Source organism: Meriones unguiculatus, chromosome 7 (genome assembly GCF_030254825.1).
Source record: "Meriones unguiculatus strain TT.TT164.6M chromosome 7, Bangor_MerUng_6.1, whole genome shotgun sequence".
NCBI classification, from domain to species: Eukaryota; Metazoa; Chordata; class Mammalia; order Rodentia; family Muridae; genus Meriones; species Meriones unguiculatus.
Window position 1 is genome coordinate 83,137,789 of NC_083355.1, and position 19,973 is coordinate 83,157,761.

Sequence of the window (19,973 nt, forward strand, 5' to 3'; positions counted from 1 at the left end):
CAGGCAGCTGTGAGCCAACATGGCTGAACTCACGCCATCTCATATCTCCAGCCTTCTTTAGTGTATAACAGTATTTTAACTATTCTTGAAGAAAGTAGTACTTGAGTTTTGAACTGTGTGGCTAATGAAAAGGAAATCCCAAGGGTGCATTTCTTTAAGAGCTGTGTCATACTGGCCTCTGGGCCCTCTGGTGGGAAAGTGGCTCAAGTCTCTGGAATGCTTCTAAAGTATATGTTACAAGTATAAGGCAGTATGGCATCATTCCTCTTAAAGTGAAGTGCCTCATGCCTGTCTTATAATACATAGCAACAGCCATGCTTTTCAGAGCTTTTTCTAATGATAGTATTCTAGAATGTTCTCTTTCAAGAGGACGATTGAGAAACTACTTTTAAGAAATGGTGCCAAGTACGACAGAAACAGGAACCAAAATGGCGGCACAGGGGGGTGGAGGGGTGGGAACTCTGTTTTCACTCTTAATTACTTAGAGCTCCAGTTACTTAGCTGGGGGAAGGATGGTGCTGGGGAGTTGTGCTCCTCTCCCCTGCCCTCATCATCCTCTCAGTACAGGGTTTTTCTGGTCAGTGTCAATGGCCCCTAGAACTCACTGAAAACTGTCTAGGTTGGAGCATATCCACTAGCTACTTGAGAATGTAATTTATCTTTTCCTCTCATGTCCGGAAGCTTTCAATGCCTCCTCTCCCGTGCTCAGTTCTTGCCCAGTGTTTCCGCATTCCAATGCGACCTTGATGTTTCCCTAAATTCAAGGCAGTTTGGAGTGTTCACATAGAGTTAAGGTCCTCACTCAACATTTCCATCTTACTGGACCAGGACAGTTACTTCTTGGCCACCATCACTGGCTAGATGGTCTCTTCTATGTGTGGTCCAACTGGCAAACTTCAATTATAGTTGAATTTCCATCAGTGTAGCCTCAGAAAGTCTCCAAGAAGTCAACGTTTTTAAATGTATTTGCTTACCAGTCATTTTTTTTTAATAATAGAAGCTGAACAGAAACACTACACTATAAAACTAAAAAACAAAAAGGGCGAATGAGAGCTGTGGAGATGACCTGCTGTATTAACCATGAGGACCTAGCCCAGATTCCAAGCACCCACATAAAAGCTTGGCACAGTATTAGGCCCCGCGTCACCCTGTGCTGGAAGAGACAAAGAGGAGGATCCTGGCTCTTCCTCGCCAGCTAGTCTAGCTCAGCCAGCCAGCCCCGGGTTCAGCTGGAAAACTGGAGTGCAACTGAGGAAGACACCTGTTTTGGTTCACTTGTCTTGTTGCAGCCACAAAACACCCCCCCCACAAAAAACCCCAACAACTTCATGGGGGGGAAAGTTTATTTTAGCTCACAAAGAGCACAATCCGTCATGGCAGCAGGAGAGTGAGGCAGCTGGCCACATGGTGTCCAGTCAGGAAGCAGGGAGTGAGAAGTGCTGCTGCTCGCCTCACTTCTTGCTTTTTATTCAATCTGGGGCCCGTGGAGCGGAATCCACCCACTTCAGGGTAGGTCTTCCCGAGCCAGTCACCCCAATCCACAAAATCCCACACTGGCGTGCGTGGCTGCAGGCATATTTCCATCAAGTTGACCATCAAAAGCAACTATCACTATACCTACCATCAGCCTGCAGCCTGCGTACACACATGCACATACATGTACACACATGCACATACATGTACACACACTAACCTGTACCTGCACACAGACATAAACACACAGACACACCTGCACACACACAGGCACACACACACACAAAGGGCAAAGCAGAGCGTGTGCTTCTTGAAGATGTGTTTCTGTTGGCCATGGTGACACTTGGGCCATTGCTTCCTTCTCTCCTAGATAAACTTAGCCTAGATGCTCAGCTTTCTTCTTCTTCTTCTTCTTCTTCTTCTTCTTCTTCTTCTTCTTCTTCTTCTTCTTCTTCTTCTTTTTAATTTTTAATTTTCTGCTAAGAAAAAAAAAGTTATAGCCCTTTGAAAATACAGATTCCAGGCCCCACTGTGGGTTGTTCGGAGTTGAATAACCAAAGAACTTTTTAAAAATGGCGTCGTGTGCGGTGTGTTTGCGCATTTGAGTGTGAGGGGTCGTGCAAGTGTCCCATGGGGCACGTGTGGAGCTCAGAAGGAGCAACCATTGTTGATCCGACCTTCCACCAGCTCGTTCACTGCTGTGTACACCCTATGCTATAGAAGCCAGGCTAGCTGACCAGCAGATGTCCAGGAGCTCTGCCTCCAGCAGGAGCACTGGGATTTGAGCCACACGGAATATGATGTCCTGTTTCCACTTGGGTCTAAGGATTTCACCTCAGGTCGTCACCTCTTCCCCAGTACACCCTCAGTTCCTAAAAGTGCCTCAGCAATGTTGACACCAACTGTTTTCAGGATTGCTGGACAGGCGGCTTCCAAAGCTCTTGGCAGCTGCGGTAGCCTTTCAGCTGGCTCATCCTAAAACCCCAGTGCTTCCCATTTAGGGCTTAGAAGATGAAAAGGAGGCCTCGGAGAATGAAACGGACATAGAAGACCCGAGAGAGATCCAGGCTGACTCCTGGCGTAAGAGGAGAGAGAGCGAGGAGCCCTCGTCCGCCCAGTCTCTGTGCCACCTCGTGCCCCCGCCCCTGGGCCATGAGCGATCCGGCTGTGAGACCCCTGTCAGTGTGGACTCGATCCCTCTGGAGTGGGACCACACAGGTGACGTGGGGGGCTCCTCTTCTCACGAAGACGACGAGGAGGGCCCGTTCTACAGCGCACTGTCAGGTAAAGGCGGCTTCCCGGAGCCTGCGAGCCTGACCCGTTGGGCTGTATTTCCAGCTCCATAGCAACATGGCAAGTTCTCAGTGACGCCGAGGATGGCTTGTGATGGGCGCAGGTCTGCGGCTTCCTGGCTTCTGCCCTGCCCACCTTTCGCCTCTCCTGCGAACTGGCTCGCTCCTGTTATAGGCAGGGTGAAGCCCACGTTCTGACTTTAGGGCACCTATCAAAGCTTACTTAGGAGATTGAGTGTGGCCTTTGTTACCACACGTGCCCCTTAACCCATCACTGCAATGAACAGGAGTTGACCGGGAGGGAAAATCCTTCTGGGTTTTGAAATTCTTTTCCTAAAACATATAGGGTTACCCTGCCTTACCTAACCGCCTCCTCCCGCCCGGCAACGCCCCTGCTCTGCTGACTGACTAGCTAGGCACTGTTCCCTGGGCACCTCCGGTGAGGACGACGCCATTATTCTTTTTCAGATGTAGAAATCCCCGAAAATCCTGAGGCTTATCTTAAAATGACCACAAAATCTTTGAAAGCATCTTCTGGTAGGCCCCCGCCCATGCATGTGTCTCAACATGGCCGCATCCCATGGCACACACTGCACCCCCTCCACCCCGCTCCCCTGTCACGTCTGACCTGTGCCTCTGTGGACACCATGCGCCTCGGTCCGAGAGTCATGGTGTATTTACACGGCTGTACTCACCCAGACCTGCGTGCTCCTTACATGCCAGAGTGCCCTCCCACCCACGCCTGTGCCCACAGAGAGGGTTTTTGTCTGTCTTTGGTTATTCTTTTCCCCCTCCGTCTACCTCAAGTCCTTCGGCGTGGGCCAAGCTCTCTTCATGGTGGCTTGGTTTCAGACTGTTTCCTTGCTTCTGGTGGTTAACTGAGATGGGTGGCTGGGGCTGGAAAGGACCATTGCCTTTGCCACAGCAAAAGAAACCTTTCCTCGATTTGCAGCTGTAATCCTACCCCGCTCCCCATCGAGTGTGCGTGCACACCCACCCACCCACCCACTCCCCCCACACACACACACCCTGTCCCCATCTTCAGTGGCAGAAGAGGGCTAGCAGCAGCTTTTTGGTCTCTAAGGTCACCTTCGCCATCACTTTTGCCCTCCCCACTCAAAGGCCTTCTATCCCCTCGGCCCCCGGGCCCGGCCTTCACTGCCCAGTATCCCCACCACTGCAGACACCAGCTCCCTCCGGGCGGCCGCTCATCCTGCAGCAACTCATATGTCCGTTATGCTCCGCTGTGGTCCCATCTCATGAACGTGCAGTGTCGCTCCGTTGCATGACTCATCTCATTCCCTCCCAAGACATACTGACATGTTGCAAACATTGCATGCTTTGCAAGGACAAGCTGCAGAGCTCATTTTGACACTATAACCTGATGCCGTGTCACCTGTGGCCATCTCTGTGTCGCTAAATAGAAACCCTTTTGCTCGGAGAGGAGACCCTAACCCGGCGTGACACTTGGTTTCAGGTAAATCCATTTCCGAGGACCACCCGTGGCATGTTCCCGACAGCCCCTCCCATCCCAAGCATCACTACAAACAAGTGGAAGGCGACAGGACTGTAGCACCAGCCCCTGCGGATGCCAGCACCCCTTACAAACCAGCCTATGTGAGTCCCGACCCCTTGGGAATGCAGCCGGTTACATGTATGCATTTGCAAGCTCGTTTGCAACTCTTGCGCTCTGAGACTTGAGGAAAGGGGCATCTCTCGGTGGTAGAGCTTGCCTGGCATGACCCCGAGTTCACCTCCCAGCACCACACAAAGAACTGGGCCCTTTGCTGAGGCCTCCTGCTTCATCGGCATCCAGCAAACGGACTAGGGTTGAAGGTTTCCAGCCCCAAGATTTGTGTGTGCCGATAGCGACGAGAACTATTTTCTGCTAGAGGCAATTATCCATTTAAATATCAGGGCTTCCAGAGTCTTCCTGGGCTGCCTCTTGGCTCTCAGATCTTTGCTCTATCTGCTTTCTGACTGCACGTCAGAAAAAGGAAGGGGGGGTGGGGACTTCATTGTTTGCTACGGTGGTCATGAGACGTGGATCTGGTTGCCAGGCCGTAACAGTGGAGCGTGCAGCACTCTGGGAGCCTCCCTCACCTGATAGTGAACCTGCCTCATACGTCAGGGTTAGTGTGGATACAGGGAGGAGCCCCTCAGAATGGCGGTCCTTATTAGGACATCATCAGGGTGTTTGCTATAACCACTACGCCTGCACCTCTCAGTGGCAAGAGTTCCAGGTGTGCTCCAGGGAGGCAGCGGCTGGAGATGGCGTAGGTTTAAAGGTTGGCCGTTGATTGTTGTTGGTCCAGAGCACTCACGGTGAGGGAGTTGAGGTTAAAATGTCCCTTGGCATTTTAGTGGCACGGGCATCTTTCAGAGTAGCCAACAGCGGTGGAGGTGGAGGGCCAGTGGGGTTAGCCAACGTGTGTGCCTTCAGTGTCTGGGGGTGCTTCTGCTAGCTAACTGGAAACAGTTGTGTCTTCAACTGGTCAGATCTGGTGCAGGCTTGGCCGTGCCCACTTAGAACTCCTCCCCTTGCTTAGCAGACAGCTGCTGCTTTTACTGTCTCCATCTGTGCTTGCAGCACAGACTGGGAAAGGAGACCCCACCCAGCCCCGAACCCTGTCCCTACGCTGTGCTTCGGCTTCTCCCAGGCATCAGGCTTGTGTTCCTCACCAGGCCAACTTCTGGCTCTGCTATTGGCTGTGAAACCACACGTGTTGCCAGAGATCGGAAGTCTCGTCTCCCCCCCCCCATTCCACACAAAGAGGGCCATATGGACACCACCCAGAGAAAGCACAGCTTTTCTAAGAGGGACCCATTTATTTTTAGAAAGGCCTGACACGACAGGCCGATCAGCTCTGCGGGAGCGGAAGAGTCACTGTGTACATTGAAGGGGAAATGCTTGACAATGAATGACCCAGAGAGGCAGAGGAGCCTGTGTTTCCCATTCACAGTGAGGAAAATGCCAAACCCACAAACAGACTGAGGCGGAGGAGTGAGGAGGCTTTCTGAAAGACCATGAAAGTGTAAAAGTGCTACCTTAGGAGACCTCTGACCTTTCCCCATAGTTTGTGTGGAGATCCTGAGGAAGGGTTCAGATTAGACAGGCCATTTCACTCCCATCCACGACTCGCCATCTGTTTCCTTGGCGGCGGCTGGAGCTTGCTGTCGGCCCTCGGTTCTGCTCGCTTTACAAATCTCGCCCTGTGCAGTGATGGCATCTGCCACTCATCAGTTGCCTCTGGGTGGGAAGGGTCCCACACTTTTAAGATCTCTTCAGGATTTTACAGAAATAACCTTAAAAACTGGCTCGTTCTAGGTCAAGCTGCTGTTACGTCAAGGCGCTGATGATGACAAAGGTGGCCCGAAGGGTTCAAAGGACAGCGCCCAGCAGGAAGATGAGCAGTTGGCCACTTCATCGGAGGAGAAGCCAGGTACCAGAAATGGGCATTGATGTGGAGCTTGGTATCTGGGCCTAGCCAGGTGTCTGCTTGACAGAATGTTAATTAGAGATCAAGCAATGACATAATTTACCAAGACGGCTGAGCCTACCCCACAATGGCCTGTTATTTGAAACGAGCCAATTTGTGTTTATGAATGAACCTCCAGGCTTCTCTCTTTAAATTTGATTTTTTTTTTCTTGTGGTACTGGGGTTGGTAGACAAGTGTCCCACAAAGCTATGCCCCTGGCTGTTTGCAAACTCTTCTTTACACAGTGAGTGACAAAGGAGCCTCCTAAAATGAAATGCATGTTTTGTTTTGAGACAGGGCTTCTCTGTGTAGCCCTGGCTGTCTTGGAACTTGCTCTTTAGACCAGGCTGGCCTCAAACTCAGAGATGCTCCTGCCTCTGCCTCCTGAGTGCTGGGATTAAAGGCGTGCGCCACCTCTGCCCGATATGAAATGCTTGTTTTACTAACTTCCCATGCACGGAAAATCCAGAAGGGAAATCGGTAATTAACACATTGTCTCAGCTGCCTCATAAGACTAGTCCTGTAGTTACCAAAGTAATTGCTGAGCTAAAGGCAGAGTAGAGCTCATTACGTCATGCTAATCACTTGTGAATCAAAACAGCGGCGCTACCTGAAACACTAAGCTGGAGGCCAGAATACCTGTTGGCCACAGGTTGGGTTTCCTCACTGCCTGTCCCCACCCCATTCCAGCCATGTGGGAGTGGAGGGGACAGGCCTTAGATCGGACCATGGAGATTCCAAGAAGAGAGCACTCCCTGGCCCTGGCCCTCCTGCCAGGAGCATCCTTGACTCGCTTTTACCTTCCGAGCCACTCCACAGCTTGAGGAAATCTGCTTGCGTTAGTGCTCCGATCTAACCAGCAGCTTTGGGGTTCCAGGTGCCTTCGACAGGTGGGAGCTGATCCAAGCGCAGGAGCTTCCCGGCAAGCTCCGGCTGAAACAGCAAGCGCAGCGGCTGCATTCTGAGGTCGGCGACATCGCTGCCTGGCTCGAGAAAACGGAAGCAGAGCTGGGCGCCCTGAAGCTGGCAGCCCCTCCCTCTGATACCCAGGAAATGGCACTCAGGGTGAAGAGGCTGCAAGTGAGTGGGGGCCGTGGGTGGAGGGGAGAGGAAAGCAGGGCAGGGTTAGCTCTGCGGCGCTGAACAAACAGGTTGGGCCTGGGTTTGGAGTCGCTGGCAGCATGCGGGTAGGGTGTGTAGAGGTCAGCGGCTTTTGTTTCAGTAAGGACCGAAGTGCGGGGTTCTCTTTCCACATGCCAGAGGCTCTACAGACAATCCCCAAATCCAGAAGGTAGGGCTCAGACCCCCCAGGGCTGGAAAGGTCTAGATTTTATATTGTGGAGGTGCTGGTAGCCGGCAGTCAGAGAGCGCCAAGCCAGCCTGGTGGCCTGTATGCAACAATCCCACACAGCACTGACAGCAGAGTCTTACAGGGAGGGGTTCAAACTGGGAGGACCGGCTCACTGGCCTGAGGAATCCTATGGCCTGACTCGGCTCACCAGTGATACAGTTAGGATGTGTTACCCAGGTGATCGGCCCCAGGCCTCAGGAGCACCAGCCCAAGGTGTGTGGGAGGAGGGGGAGGCAGCTTAAGCCCTGTGCTTTGAGGGTGCCCTGAACAGAGAAGTCTGAGGTCCTAAAACCCAGGGCAGGAGTCTTCTTGGGGGATGTCCAGTTTCTCTTCACACCTGTGCTTTCTCGTTGTGTACACAGGGGTTACCATTCCTCCGGGTGACATTCCTGGGGTCCTTAGGGGCAACTGCAAAATAGCAACATGGTTGTCTTTATCTGGAAAACTTTTAGCCTCCCCTAGAACTGTCCCTAAGCCAGTGACAGAAAAGGGACTGTGGAGGTCAGTAGGGGTCTCTTCATGCCTCTGGTCAAGCCTGAGCCTGTCAGTGAGGAGGCAGGCCTTTGGTTCCCCGGCCCTGCCAGCCAACCAGCCAGCCAGCCAAGCTCACTAACCTTGTAAGGCCGTTCCCTCAGCTGACGCTTCCCAGCCACTCACAGGCGAGTTCTCTCTCGGTGGCCACTGCTCGGAGAAGCGTGGAGAAGGTCTGTCCCTTACAGGTATTCAAAATGATGAACCCCTCTTCCCTGCTCCCGGAAGCCCTGACTCAGTCTGTTCCCTTGCTGACAGGAGCTACTAAAAGCCTTTGATACCTACAAGGCTTTAATGGTCTCTATCAACGTGAGCCACGAGGAATCTCTGCCAAGCCAGAGCCCCGAGTCCACAGAACTCCAAAATAGGCTCCATCAGCTGAGCCTGTCCTGGGATGCGGTCCAGGGCATGATGGACAGCTGGAGAGGAGACTTACGACAGTCACTCATGCAGTGCCAGGTACGTTGACTCAGCCGAGGGCAGGGCCCCAGCAGCAGCCTGCCCCACATGCTAAGAGCTACGGATATTTTTAACCATCATCAAGCTGGCTTGGGTTAGGAAGTAAGAAGGCTCCCCTCCCTATCCCCTTCCCCCCAGCACCATTAAAATGACCCTGTGTTTGTGGACCCGCCATGGAAGTAAGGGTCACAGCAAGCGTGCCATCAGGTTGAGGGACCTGCCCCTCTCTGTCCTGTAGTCAGAGAGATCCAGAGATCTGGCCCCGAAACAGGAGATCAGTTTAATATTTGGAACAAATCCTCGAAGCTTCTGGACCCCAGTGTTCCCCTCTGAGACCCAAGCCTGACTCTCGGCCTCATTTTTAGGACTGAATAATGCAGCGTGTATAATGCCAGCCCACTACCCAGCACACATACGTGTCGAGCGTGCGCTAGCTCTCTGTTTAGCTCTGAGTCTGTCTTGAGGAACATGAGCTCATCACAGCCTGTCATGTGGGGTGGGATCTCACAACCTCTGTTGGGAATGTTGGTCAAGTAACATACGTGGGCTTCACATTTAAATCAGTACCTAGAACCCCTCCCTTCTGGTGTGTATCACGTTATCCCTGATGCCTCCCAGGGCTCAGCCAAGCATGCCCTCTCGTTTCCCGCTTTTCCCTCTCCTTGGTTGAGTCCCTGGCCTGTTGCTGAACTCTGGTCCTTTGATGACTGGCTGGGATGATGAGCAGGGCAGGTGACTAACGGATCTGGAAGAGCAAGCTCCTTCTAGGCACGCCCGCCCTCAGCCCCCCTCCAAGGGCAGTACTCTAAGGAGTGTTGTTTCTGAAGGACTTTCACCAGCTGAGTCAAGACTTGCTCCTGTGGCTAGCCAGTGCAGAGAGCCGCAGGCAGAAGGCTCAAGTCACCGGCCCTGAGGCAGACCGCCAGGTTCTCCTGGAGTGTCAGAGAGAGCTGACGGTAAGTGTCTTCCCCCGGACCACCAGCCAGGGCCTGCTTCCATGGGTCAGAGTCCTTGGCAGCTTCACCCAGTGTTCTGGGGACCACGATGCTGTTGATGGCTGTGACTCATCCGTAGCAAGATGCTTTTAAGACTCTTGGGAATTAGGGACATCAGTGTTTCAACAATACCTTTTGAAACTCAAGGCCTCTGAAGCATTTATTTTTTCCATTGTTAATATAGTCATCCCTGGATATCCACAGGAGACTGGGCTTAGACTCCTACACATACCCAGATTTGGGGGGTACTTGAGTCTGCTAGGAAAAACATACCTATTTTTGCATGTTATTTGCATACAACCTAAATCCTCACGTAAACCTCCAGTCTTCTCTTGACGACTACAGTCCTTAGTATAATGTAAATGAATTGTGTAAATGCCGCATAATTTTCTGTTAGATCACACTTAGGTAATAACAACAACAGGAAAGCATTTGTGTGTTCAGAACAATGGTAGTTCTTTTGTTGTGTTTTTTGATCCGTGGCTGGCTGACTGTGGGTGGAGGACCCTCAGGCACAGAGGGCCGACATTACTGTTCATTTAGATGAGATGCGTGAGTTATTTATATTCATAGTAAAAATATCCTATTTTCTAGAGGTAAGTTGTATCTTTATAGATTTTTTTTTTCACTAATAGGCCAAGGTGAGATCTATACAGTCTCATGTATGTACTCAAGGTACTCAAGGAGCCTTGTATAAGCACATATGTAATTTGATTTTCAGTATTTTATATTTAAAATTGGTGGGCATTGTTTTGGAACAAATTTATACTAAAATTCTTGTAAAGCTGCATTCAGTGCTACATGGGTGGAAATGTCCTGCCTCTACAGCCTCAGGTGGCTATTAAGGACCTGAAATGTGATTAGAACCAATCTTCCTCTTTCAGTTTGAAGGGAGTTAGCAGCCTAGCAAGAAAACAGCCCTTAACTATTCCAAGTGATTAACCCGGTACACCCTCCATATATCCAAGCAGTGTGCTGAAGCTAACAGCTCTTGACAAGCTGACTTCAGTTTCCCTGACCTGGTATCTAAGGGGCCTGGTCTTTCCATACCACACCCCATCACCTCTTCCCTCTCATTTCTCGACATCAAAGTATCTTTGGAGTTAAAAGGAATTAAAAACAGGGTTGGGGTACAACCTATTCAAGTGCCCTCCCAACAGTGCCAAGCCAAGGTTGAAACTAATGAACCATAGAAAGTTCTGGAGTTGAGCGGGACCTAGCATCCATCCCAGAACACAGAAAGCTGCATCCCACAGCCCCCCACCCCCACCCCCACCCCGCCAACAACTGTTTTTACACCATTTCGCTTTTGCTTTCAGCAACTGGAAAAGGAGTTGGTAGACCGTCAGCCTCAGGTCAGCTCCTTGCAGGAGATTTCCTCCAGCCTTCTCGTTAAGGGGCACGGAGAAGACTACATTGAGGCCGAAGAGAAGGTCCACGTGATCGAGAAGAAGCTCAGACAGTTGCGAGAGCAAGTGGCTCAAGACCTGATGTCCTTGCAGAGAAACCTGGTGAGTCAGGCCCTGTTTGCTTTTCTAGGTCAAGAAGCTACCTGGGTAGAGGCCGGTGGGAAGGCAGGTTGCTCTGTCACTATGGTAGAGGGGGCAGGTAGTCTGTGGGAAGGTTCCGGCCCTTTTCTGGCTGTGCAGCTTTATAAAATAAGTTGCATAAGCCCAGTAACAAATGATAGTGTTCTGTCATTGGAAAATATGCAGGTAACAATCATGCTGTGCGCAAGTGGGGTCCGCCATCATTTCTACCTTCGTGCTGAATACAAACAAGCCTTCACTTTCTCTCATGACTGTCCTGCACTCTTTCCTAATTATTCTCTACTCATTTGACTTTCGGGTCTCTTGAAAATGCAGTGTAACTCAAAGGGCGTACCAGACTGTGGCCTCCCTCAGCTGGAGCAGGACACACAAGTCTATCTGTGATGTACAGGGGATGATGGGTTTCCCGCGCTTTGGCCTTTTGCCTGAAAAAAACTCTATTTGCATGGGAGGAGAGAGAACTTAGAAGGATGCGAGCTAGGTTAAGAACAAACTGCTCTCTTGTGTCGCCCTAAACTGAATGAGTGGCTGTGGCTTTCAGAATCCAGACCCTTCTCTGGCCAGCTTTGATGACGTGGACTCCGGGGAACGGCTTCCAGCACCCTCTGCAGTCGCTTCCTATGCAAAGGTCGGTGTCCTTCCTTCCTTAAACAATACCGGTATGGCTCTCATAGTCACGATAACAGCAGAAACTCCCGAGGCCCTTTTGGACCTTTCATGACAGCACATATCTATTTCAACCTTCTGGCCAAAAGATAAATGCTAACATTTCTTATGACAATTATTTGTGGGCAATGTATATACACATATAGCACAGTGGAGCTCAGAGAACCGCTTGCAGGAAGGGGTCGGGTCTCTCCTTCCATCACTTGGGTCCTGGGCATTGAACTTGGGCCATCAGGCTTGGCAGAAAGTACCTTTACTTGTGGAGCTATCTCTCTGGCCCTTTAAAATGATTAGTAAAAATGTTTTGTTTTGTTTTGTTTTTAAAGACTTGACTCAAAGGCTCTCTCCTAGTGAGTTGATTTTCTTTGAGGTCACAGGAGGTTGTAGATGAGGGCCTCTGCTGAAGGGGTTTCCTCCTGTCTCCAGTAAACTGAAATATGAAAATCTTGATGGCTTAACAAACCTAATCATTCCCTATGTCATCAAGTTGAATCACAATGCGGTATGACTCTAGTCCCAAAAGTGCGGCAGGAAAAGTGACCTAAGTGGGGGGAGGGGGAATAGCTAACCTAAGGGAAGGACACATTGCATCATGGGCTTCTTTGTTCCGACAGTTTGGGACAGAGAGATCTACAGAGGAGGAGGAGGAGGAAGAGGAGGAGGAGGAAGAGGAGGAGGAGACAGACAACAGGTAATGGCATTACAGTCCCCACAGCGACTCCCCGGTCTTGTCAATGCCATGCGCCAGGTCCTTCTGGAGAGGACCAGGCTCCTCTTCCAAAAGTGCATCCCAGCTGTCTGAGTTACCTGTAGGCGTGACAAAATACCCTGACAAAGCAATGCATGTAAGAAGAGTTTATTTTTAGCTCACAGGTCCAAGGGTACAGTCCATCATGGCAGGGAAATCATGACAGCAGGAGCTTGAGGCTGCTGGTCGAATTACACCCACAGTCAAGCAGCAGCCAGAGGGGAATGCTTGCTCTCAGCTTGCCTTCTCCATTTTATTCAGTTTAGAGCCCCGGCCCATGGAATGGTGCCGCCACTCTTAGAGCCCTTAACCTAATCTAGATAACCTGTCACTGGCATGCCCGGAGGCTAATCTCCTCTATGATTCCATAGTTTGTCCATTTGACAGTGTTAATTAACCATCACCACAGCTGTCAGCTCATCTGAATCTCAGAGCCCTGTAGTTGTTGCCATAAGCATGTAGCCGGCTAATGAAGAGTGTGCTCTCTGAACCCTCCTGACGAGTCCCCCCAACCTCTCTATTGGCAGGATGCCCCGTCTTGATGGCCCCAGCAGCTCCCAGCCCAAGCGCTCCTTCCTCTCAAGGGTGATCCGGGCAGCCCTGCCCTTGCAGCTGTTGCTGCTGCTGCTGCTGCTCCTGGCCTGCCTGCTGCCGGCCTCCGAGGACGACTACAGCTGCACCCAAGCCAACAACTTCGCCCGGTCCTTCTACCCCATGCTGCGGTACACCAACGGGCCGCCGCCCACCTAGAGGGCGCTGCCAGCTGCAGCGCCACGCCAGCAGCCTGTTGGCCACAGGCGCTCAGCTGCTGTCAGGCCAACCCATGAGTGACTCTTAGCCTTGCCAAGGCCCAGGGACCTGCTGCAGACACCTCCCTCCTCTTGTCCACATGGACCCTGGGGGCCCAGGACTGCTCAGAAAAGATGTCCTTCTGGGGGACAGGAGGACAGCAGGACCTGGCATTCAGACAAAGCTAGCAGATGAGTTCAGAGAACTCTGGGAAGGGGGGCTTCCCCCAAGAGCCACGCACTTTGTAAAACACTGTTTTTGCAGCACAGCTGATAAGGCCCATGAACACGTAAATAAATGAATACGTAAATAAATGAACCATGTCCAGGAAGCTAATGGGTACCTACCTTAGTAATGGTTCGGGAACTCTTATGCACTGAGCTGGTTGGTTGAGTCAAACACATTTTAAGTGTTTAGAATCAGTTTTTTTGTTTGTTTTTCTCCAATCAGCTAGTGGTTTGTGTGCAGGGGTCCTAAACCAAAATCTCCCATCCAGTCCCTAGGTCGGTTCTTTTATACTGCTTTAAAATTTTCAAAGAAATTTTATTGCATGGATGTGGTTATTTGTGCATATTTTTTAACAATGCTGAATCTGTATGGATAATGTAAACTTTGACTTAAAAAAAAAACAGATTTTAGCTTGAGCTTTTTGACTTAATGTACAGTAAATGCCAAACTTCAGACTTATTAGGGATGTTTTTATAAGTTAATTTTCTAAAGACTTTTCATGTTTAAAAAGACACTTCAGGTCTGGTTGAGCTGTTTGGCCGCCAGGGCCTGGTAAAGAAACTTGGAACTGTTTGTGATATGTACAACTCAGAGGTTTCTCATTAAAAAAAAAAAAAAAAAAAAAATCAAAGAACTATATTGTTGTATTGTATTGGATTCTGTCAGAAAGCAGTTTGGTGGCACACTTGCTCTTCCAAATACAACAAATATTATCCTGGACGCACCTGATCCCAACCCCTCTTGATACCGTGGACCCTGAAGCCACCACATGTGACACAGACACAGGCTGAGCTCTCCCTCCCCAAGTGCCCTCATGCAGACCACGCCCTCCTCACAGCCTTGGAGACTCACCTGATCTTAGTGACTTAACAGCCACCACATGTTGGTGTATGCCCAATGGATGCCCGCACTTTCCTTCCCCTTATCCTCCATTTAGGTCACCCAAGTCCTCTGGCTGCTTGCCAGGAATAGCCTCCTCCTCCTCTTAGTCTGTCTTCCTAACCTCTAGATCCTAACACAATCCCCGCCAGCGACCATTCAGCCATCACACGTGGCCCACAGTCCCAGAGCCCTGCCAGCTGCCCTCTCCAGTCTTGAGACCCAGTCCATACTGCCAGGGGAAGCTTGTTCTCATGACACTAGCTGAGAAACAGCAGACTTGGAGAGAAGCTGTATCTCCATTCACCGGACAAACTGATTAGCATCCTGAGCACTAGAACACCTGTGCTTAAGAAAAAAACCCTCAGCCAGGCTCAGTGACTAAGAGCACTGGTTGCTCTTCCAAAGGTACTGAGTTCAGTTCCCGGCAACCACATGACAGCTCAACACCACCTATACTGGGATCACACCACCTATACTGGGATCACCACCATCTATAATGTGCATGCAGATAGATGCATGTGCAGAGAGAGTGCTCATATACATAAATCTTTTTTTTAAAAATCTAAAAACAAAAAGATCCTCCCCAACAGACTTCCGATGTACAAATCTCAACAGTAATGGCCCCTGTGAAAATGGCACAGACGTTAAAGAATTCAAAGAATGATTGTAACTATGGTCAAACAACTCAAAGAAGACGAGATGAGAGAGCTGGTCCAAGACGTGAAAACAGTCTGAGGGTTTTTTGTTGTTGTTTGTTTGTTTGTTTCTCTGTGTAGTCTTGGCTGTCCTGGACTCACTTTATAGACTAGGCTGGCCTCACACTCACAGCAATCCACTTGCCTCTGCCTCCCTGAGTGTTGGGATTAAAGGCATGCGCCACCATGCCTGGCTTAGTTTGAGTCTTTAAAGACAATTCAGATGGAAATAATGTCAGGACTGAAAACCTTAATAAACCCATTAAAAGCCCCAGTGGAAAGGCTGAGCAACAGAATGGATTGTGTTAAAAAGCAGACAGGGATGGAAGATGAAACAGAAGAATTAGATCACTTAGTAGAGGTCAAGAGAAATTTAATAATAACAACAAATAGAACATGGAAGAGTTTTGGTACCCCCATAAAAAGACATTACCTAATTTTGGGCATAGAAGGAGAAAAAACATGGTAGAGGCATAGAAAATAGAAGAAAATCTCCCAAACCTAGAGGAAAAGATTCCTGAGGTCACCAAATGGTTAAGACCAGAAAACAAATTCTCCACAACATATTATAGTTAAGATATTAAAAACACAAAATATAGACAGGGTTTTAGAGCTCCAAGGGAGGAAGTTCAAATCACTTATAAATTCACCCAACAAAACTATATACTGAAATTGAAGGACAGCCACACATGATGTCACATGCCTTTCATCCCAGCACCCCTGGGGAGACAGAGGCAACCAGATCGCTAAGTTCCAGGCCAAGTAAGGCTATAATGAAGCATGCTACAGAGAAGAGGAGGATTTTTTTTTTTCTTTTTGAGACAGTCTCACTCTACGGCCCTGGCTGACCTAGAACTCAACTATGTAGACCAGGCCAGCCTTGAACTCAGATCCTAGCTCCTAAAACTAGCTCCTAATGAGTTACTGTGACATCCATAGGTTAGTGTGTATGTCAACCTTCATAAGAGAGGCCTTGTTTTTGCAGTAAGATGGTGATTTCACATGGAAAACCCACAACTGATCAGGACACAGAGTAAGAGACTGTGGAAGGCTAAGCCCTGTATCTACGTCATAACCTCTTCCTCCGAAGGCTCAAGGATCATTGTGGAGGAGGGTGTGGGGAGATTATTAAGAATCCTAAGCAGTGGATGACAGGAAACAGAGCTTTCCAGACACAGAACAGCTGCACAGATGAATTCACAGCAATTGAGGCTGCAAGCGCAAGAGCAGTGAGACAGACAGAAAGTGAGGAGGCGGTGCTGATACCTAAGGAACCGTTGGGAGTTGGTAGCCTCTGGGAGAGGGATAGTCCATTTTCTTTACGGCCCTCAGTGGGTTGACCACCCTCCAGTGAAGGCTAAACATCCAAAAATATCTGCGCAGCACAAACTGCTTGTTTGTTGTTTAAAAAAGGCACAGTTGAGTAGGGGAGAAGGAGGGACAAGACAGATCTTGGCACCATGGGGGTAAACATAAATTCTCAGAGCAACAACAACAACAAAGACGTTTAAAAGATTTTTTTTTTCTTAAATGTGAGCTTGTGTGTATTATGTGTGGTACATGCACAAGAGGGGCGGTGTCTGCTGAGATGGGAGGCTGTCAGATCCCCTAGGACTGCAGTTCAAGGCAGTTGGAAGCCACCGGACCTGAGCCTTTTCCTTCAGGTGGGGACCCAGCCCATGGAATCCTGCTGCCCACAGCTGGGAGATCTTCCCCCCCAGGCGTGCCCAGAGTGATGTATGGCTCGCCCAGTTCACAGTAACCATCCCAATATGTAAATGGTTCAACAAACCCTGACCATCCATTGCCGGGGGAGGGGAGGAAGCAGGGGGAGCATCTAAAGATAAAAAGAGTCGCTTGGCCCAGATCTTTCCGTTCTTAGTTTTCTGGAATGAACTACAGGTGCCTTACCTCTACCCCAAATGCTTATGACTAGAAGTACTTTGAGTTCAAGGCATTTTTGCATGTGGGAATTTTTACTTATAATGAGATATCTGGAGAAAGGATTATCTTTCACATATACCTAAGCCATATATTCTGAAGGTACCGTGTTTTTAGTGACTTTTGTGCATGAAATAAAGTTTCATGGTACAAAACTTTCCGGTTGTGATCTCATTTGAGCCTTCAAAGTTTGGGGGACGGAGAGGTCAATTTAGGCTATTGTGACTCTCTGTATCTGTAAATGAGGGAAGGTTCTGTCTGAGCTGAGTGTGGTGGTGCAGTCCTTTAGGCCCAGCACTTTTGAGGAAGAGGCAGGTGGATCTCTGGAGTTTGAGGCCATCCTGCTTCAGGATGAAGAGAGTCTCAGCGCCTCTCCATCCTTGATACACGTTACTAACCCAGTTCCTCACCTGCATTAGTACATGGAGTCAGGAATGACGGGCCCAAACAATGACTGGAGGGTTAGGCCAGCAAAGCCTATCAGAATGTCTCGACAGGTGACCCTTTCACTCCTCAGACATTCAGACCACCTCACTCAGTTACCTCGAAGCTTCTCCAGGGGCCATTAAAAATCTGTCATTTTACGTTCTCAAGTTATTAAGTGGATAGGGAGAAAAGGCAGGCTCACGTTCCCAGCATAACTGGGTGTGGCTTAGAGTAGTCTTGGGAACAGGGGACAAACCTAAATGCTACCGCCACCTTTTTCTTAAGCCACTGAATTGCTTCAAGATTCCATGCTCTGTGTTAGCCCGAGGCAAGTGGCAGAATTCCAGCGCCTCCATTTTGCACTCCAAAGAAAATGCTTCACAGGCCTTCGATGCCTCAGGAAGGGACACTGGGGTGTGTCTAAGGGTTGGTGGCATTTTAAAGGCTAATGATATTTTTTGAGTTTGAGTATGGCCCTCACCCCCCTCCCACACACACCATCCATCTCCAGCCACAGGAAGCCACTTCTGTCTTCTTTCATGTAGACCTTGGAATATCCCCCAAAGAACTGAATGACACGATCCATGGTGTCATTCACTCCCACTCTTAAACTATTCACATCTTTCCTTTCCCACTTGTGGGGGTAATCTTCAAATGACCATAGGCACAAAGACAAAACAAACACTTCCGTATGAATGAATGACTGGCTTCACCCCATCTCCAAAGGGTATGTTACTAGTTTGACTCAGATGACAAAATTACAGAAAATCTACCCAAATAAACTACCCGGGGACTTTCACATCTACACACAGTGCCTGTGGTCACATGCCTCAAGTGATTAGGTGACTGTAAGGTAAACTGTTCCTGTTTAGGAAACCTAGGGGAAGTGGGGGTGGCGAGTCTAAAACGGTGGGCAAGCAGCCACAGTAACGATCCCTCTCCTGGGAAGAATGACCACCGCTTTCAACAACACAGACCCTGAAGACAATTCGAGGAGGAAAATCAGACATGGAAGGGATATAGCCAAGAGAAAGGACCCCTATGGGGATGGACTGCGAGTCTTAAAAGCACAGTCTTTTTGGTTTTTTGGTTTTTTTCGGGTAAGAATCTCATTCAGTAGCCCAGGTTGGCCTTAAATTCATGTCAAGAGCCCCAAGTGTTTGGGCTCCTGGGAGTAAGCCACCACACCCAACTAACGCTCGTTTCTTTGAAGGCTCACAGTTTAAAGCCTGTCACCCACACATGAGCCTGATGGTACACGACCTCTGTCTGAAAAAAAAAATGACAAACTAGAGTCCGCCAGCAGGCTCAGAAAGATACATGACCCCTGATGGAGTTCTAGGAACAGGGCTCACAGGCAAACACGCGATCAACACTGACAGTGCAGGTACCGGGGACTCTTTTGGGCTGGCAAACATTTATCCTCCACAAAGGCCAAGACTGCTATCAAGTCACTGGCCAGCCTGCAAGTGAAGGCGCTCCCTGGGATTTTGAAAATCATATACACAGAGACGGCACTCAACTTACAGATTCTACTGGATCCAAATTCCATGAAGTTTGAGAGCTACGGGGGAGGACTGGCGTGTCGTTCTTACCCTCGGCTCCACAGGGAGGCGCTGGTGCCCGAGAGATGTGCTATTTCACACGGGTATCATTTCCAGGCACATGCGAAGCTCTGATGCACTAGAGGAAAAGTACCAGAAAGCGATGGCAGGGCCCCCTGGCTTAAGAACCCCAGATGCCAGGACAGGAGTAAAGCAGTCAGTCTACTCTGCCCATCCCGGCTGCTGCTCCACAAGGTTCAAGCAGACCCCCTCTCAGCTAAGAAGCTAGAAAAGAAATGGGACCGAGAAGTCACCCCCGGATTCCCCAACTGTCACGAGACTGCTTCAGAGGTAGAATCTTAGGGCCAGAGAACGCAGCCAGCGAACCAGGCTTGACCACAGGAAGTTGCAGGACTTTGAGCAGCTGGTCAGGCAGCCCCTCCGAGCTTTAATTTGCACATGGATGAAATACAGACTTGGGACTTTTGTGTCAGAAATTTCAAAAGTGGTTTGTGACCGTTTCCACGGGTGTCCTGGTGTTAGACGTGTGGAGTTTCAGGGCTGGATCCCACTGACCAGCCCTGCCTGATCAATAGATTCTGTAATTTTGGAGTAGGGAGGCAGGGAGTGTAGGGCAATGGTAGAGAGCAAAAAATATATATTTTTAAAACTATATTTTTTTTTGCAGTGCTTGGGACAATACCCATGGCCTTGTACATGAAGCAAGAACTCTTAGAGTGAAGCTCCACTAGGGTAATTCAGTATTTTTAAGTGGGTAAACTGAGTAACCACTGTCAGCATTAGACCAGAACTGCCAGGCGTCAGTTCCATCATCTGTTCTGTGTGACCCTGAGTACGTCTGCTTGGCCTTCCAGCTTCCACATCATGACGATGAAAACGGAGTCAGAGTAACAGATTACGAA

The 19,973-nt window shown here is 49.5% G+C and overlaps 1 protein-coding gene across 4 annotated transcripts in view; it reads left to right on the forward strand.

Moving 5' to 3' along the window:
- Syne2 (spectrin repeat containing nuclear envelope protein 2) overlaps nt 1-13,950 on the forward strand; it is a 302,588-nt gene extending 288,638 nt beyond the window's left edge. For 3 of the 4 annotated variants that reach the window (XM_060387664.1, XM_060387666.1, XM_060387668.1), the window contains 11 exons: nt 2,475-2,757; nt 3,234-3,302; nt 4,243-4,382; nt 6,094-6,208; nt 7,123-7,325; nt 8,386-8,586; nt 9,414-9,542; nt 10,901-11,092; nt 11,673-11,759; nt 12,412-12,488; nt 13,073-13,950. In XM_060387664.1, coding sequence (XP_060243647.1) covers nt 2,475-2,757; nt 3,234-3,302; nt 4,243-4,382; nt 6,094-6,208; nt 7,123-7,325; nt 8,386-8,586; nt 9,414-9,542; nt 10,901-11,092; nt 11,673-11,759; nt 12,412-12,488; nt 13,073-13,295 — 1,719 coding nt within the window. In that variant the 3' untranslated portion in view covers nt 13,296-13,950. The remainder of the gene's footprint in view (nt 1-2,474; nt 2,758-3,233; nt 3,303-4,242; nt 4,383-6,093; nt 6,209-7,122; nt 7,326-8,385; nt 8,587-9,413; nt 9,543-10,900; nt 11,093-11,672; nt 11,760-12,411; nt 12,489-13,072) is intronic. The other variant, XM_060387667.1, reaches the window with a different exon arrangement.
- Nucleotides 13,951-19,973: the final 6,023 nt, after the last annotated feature.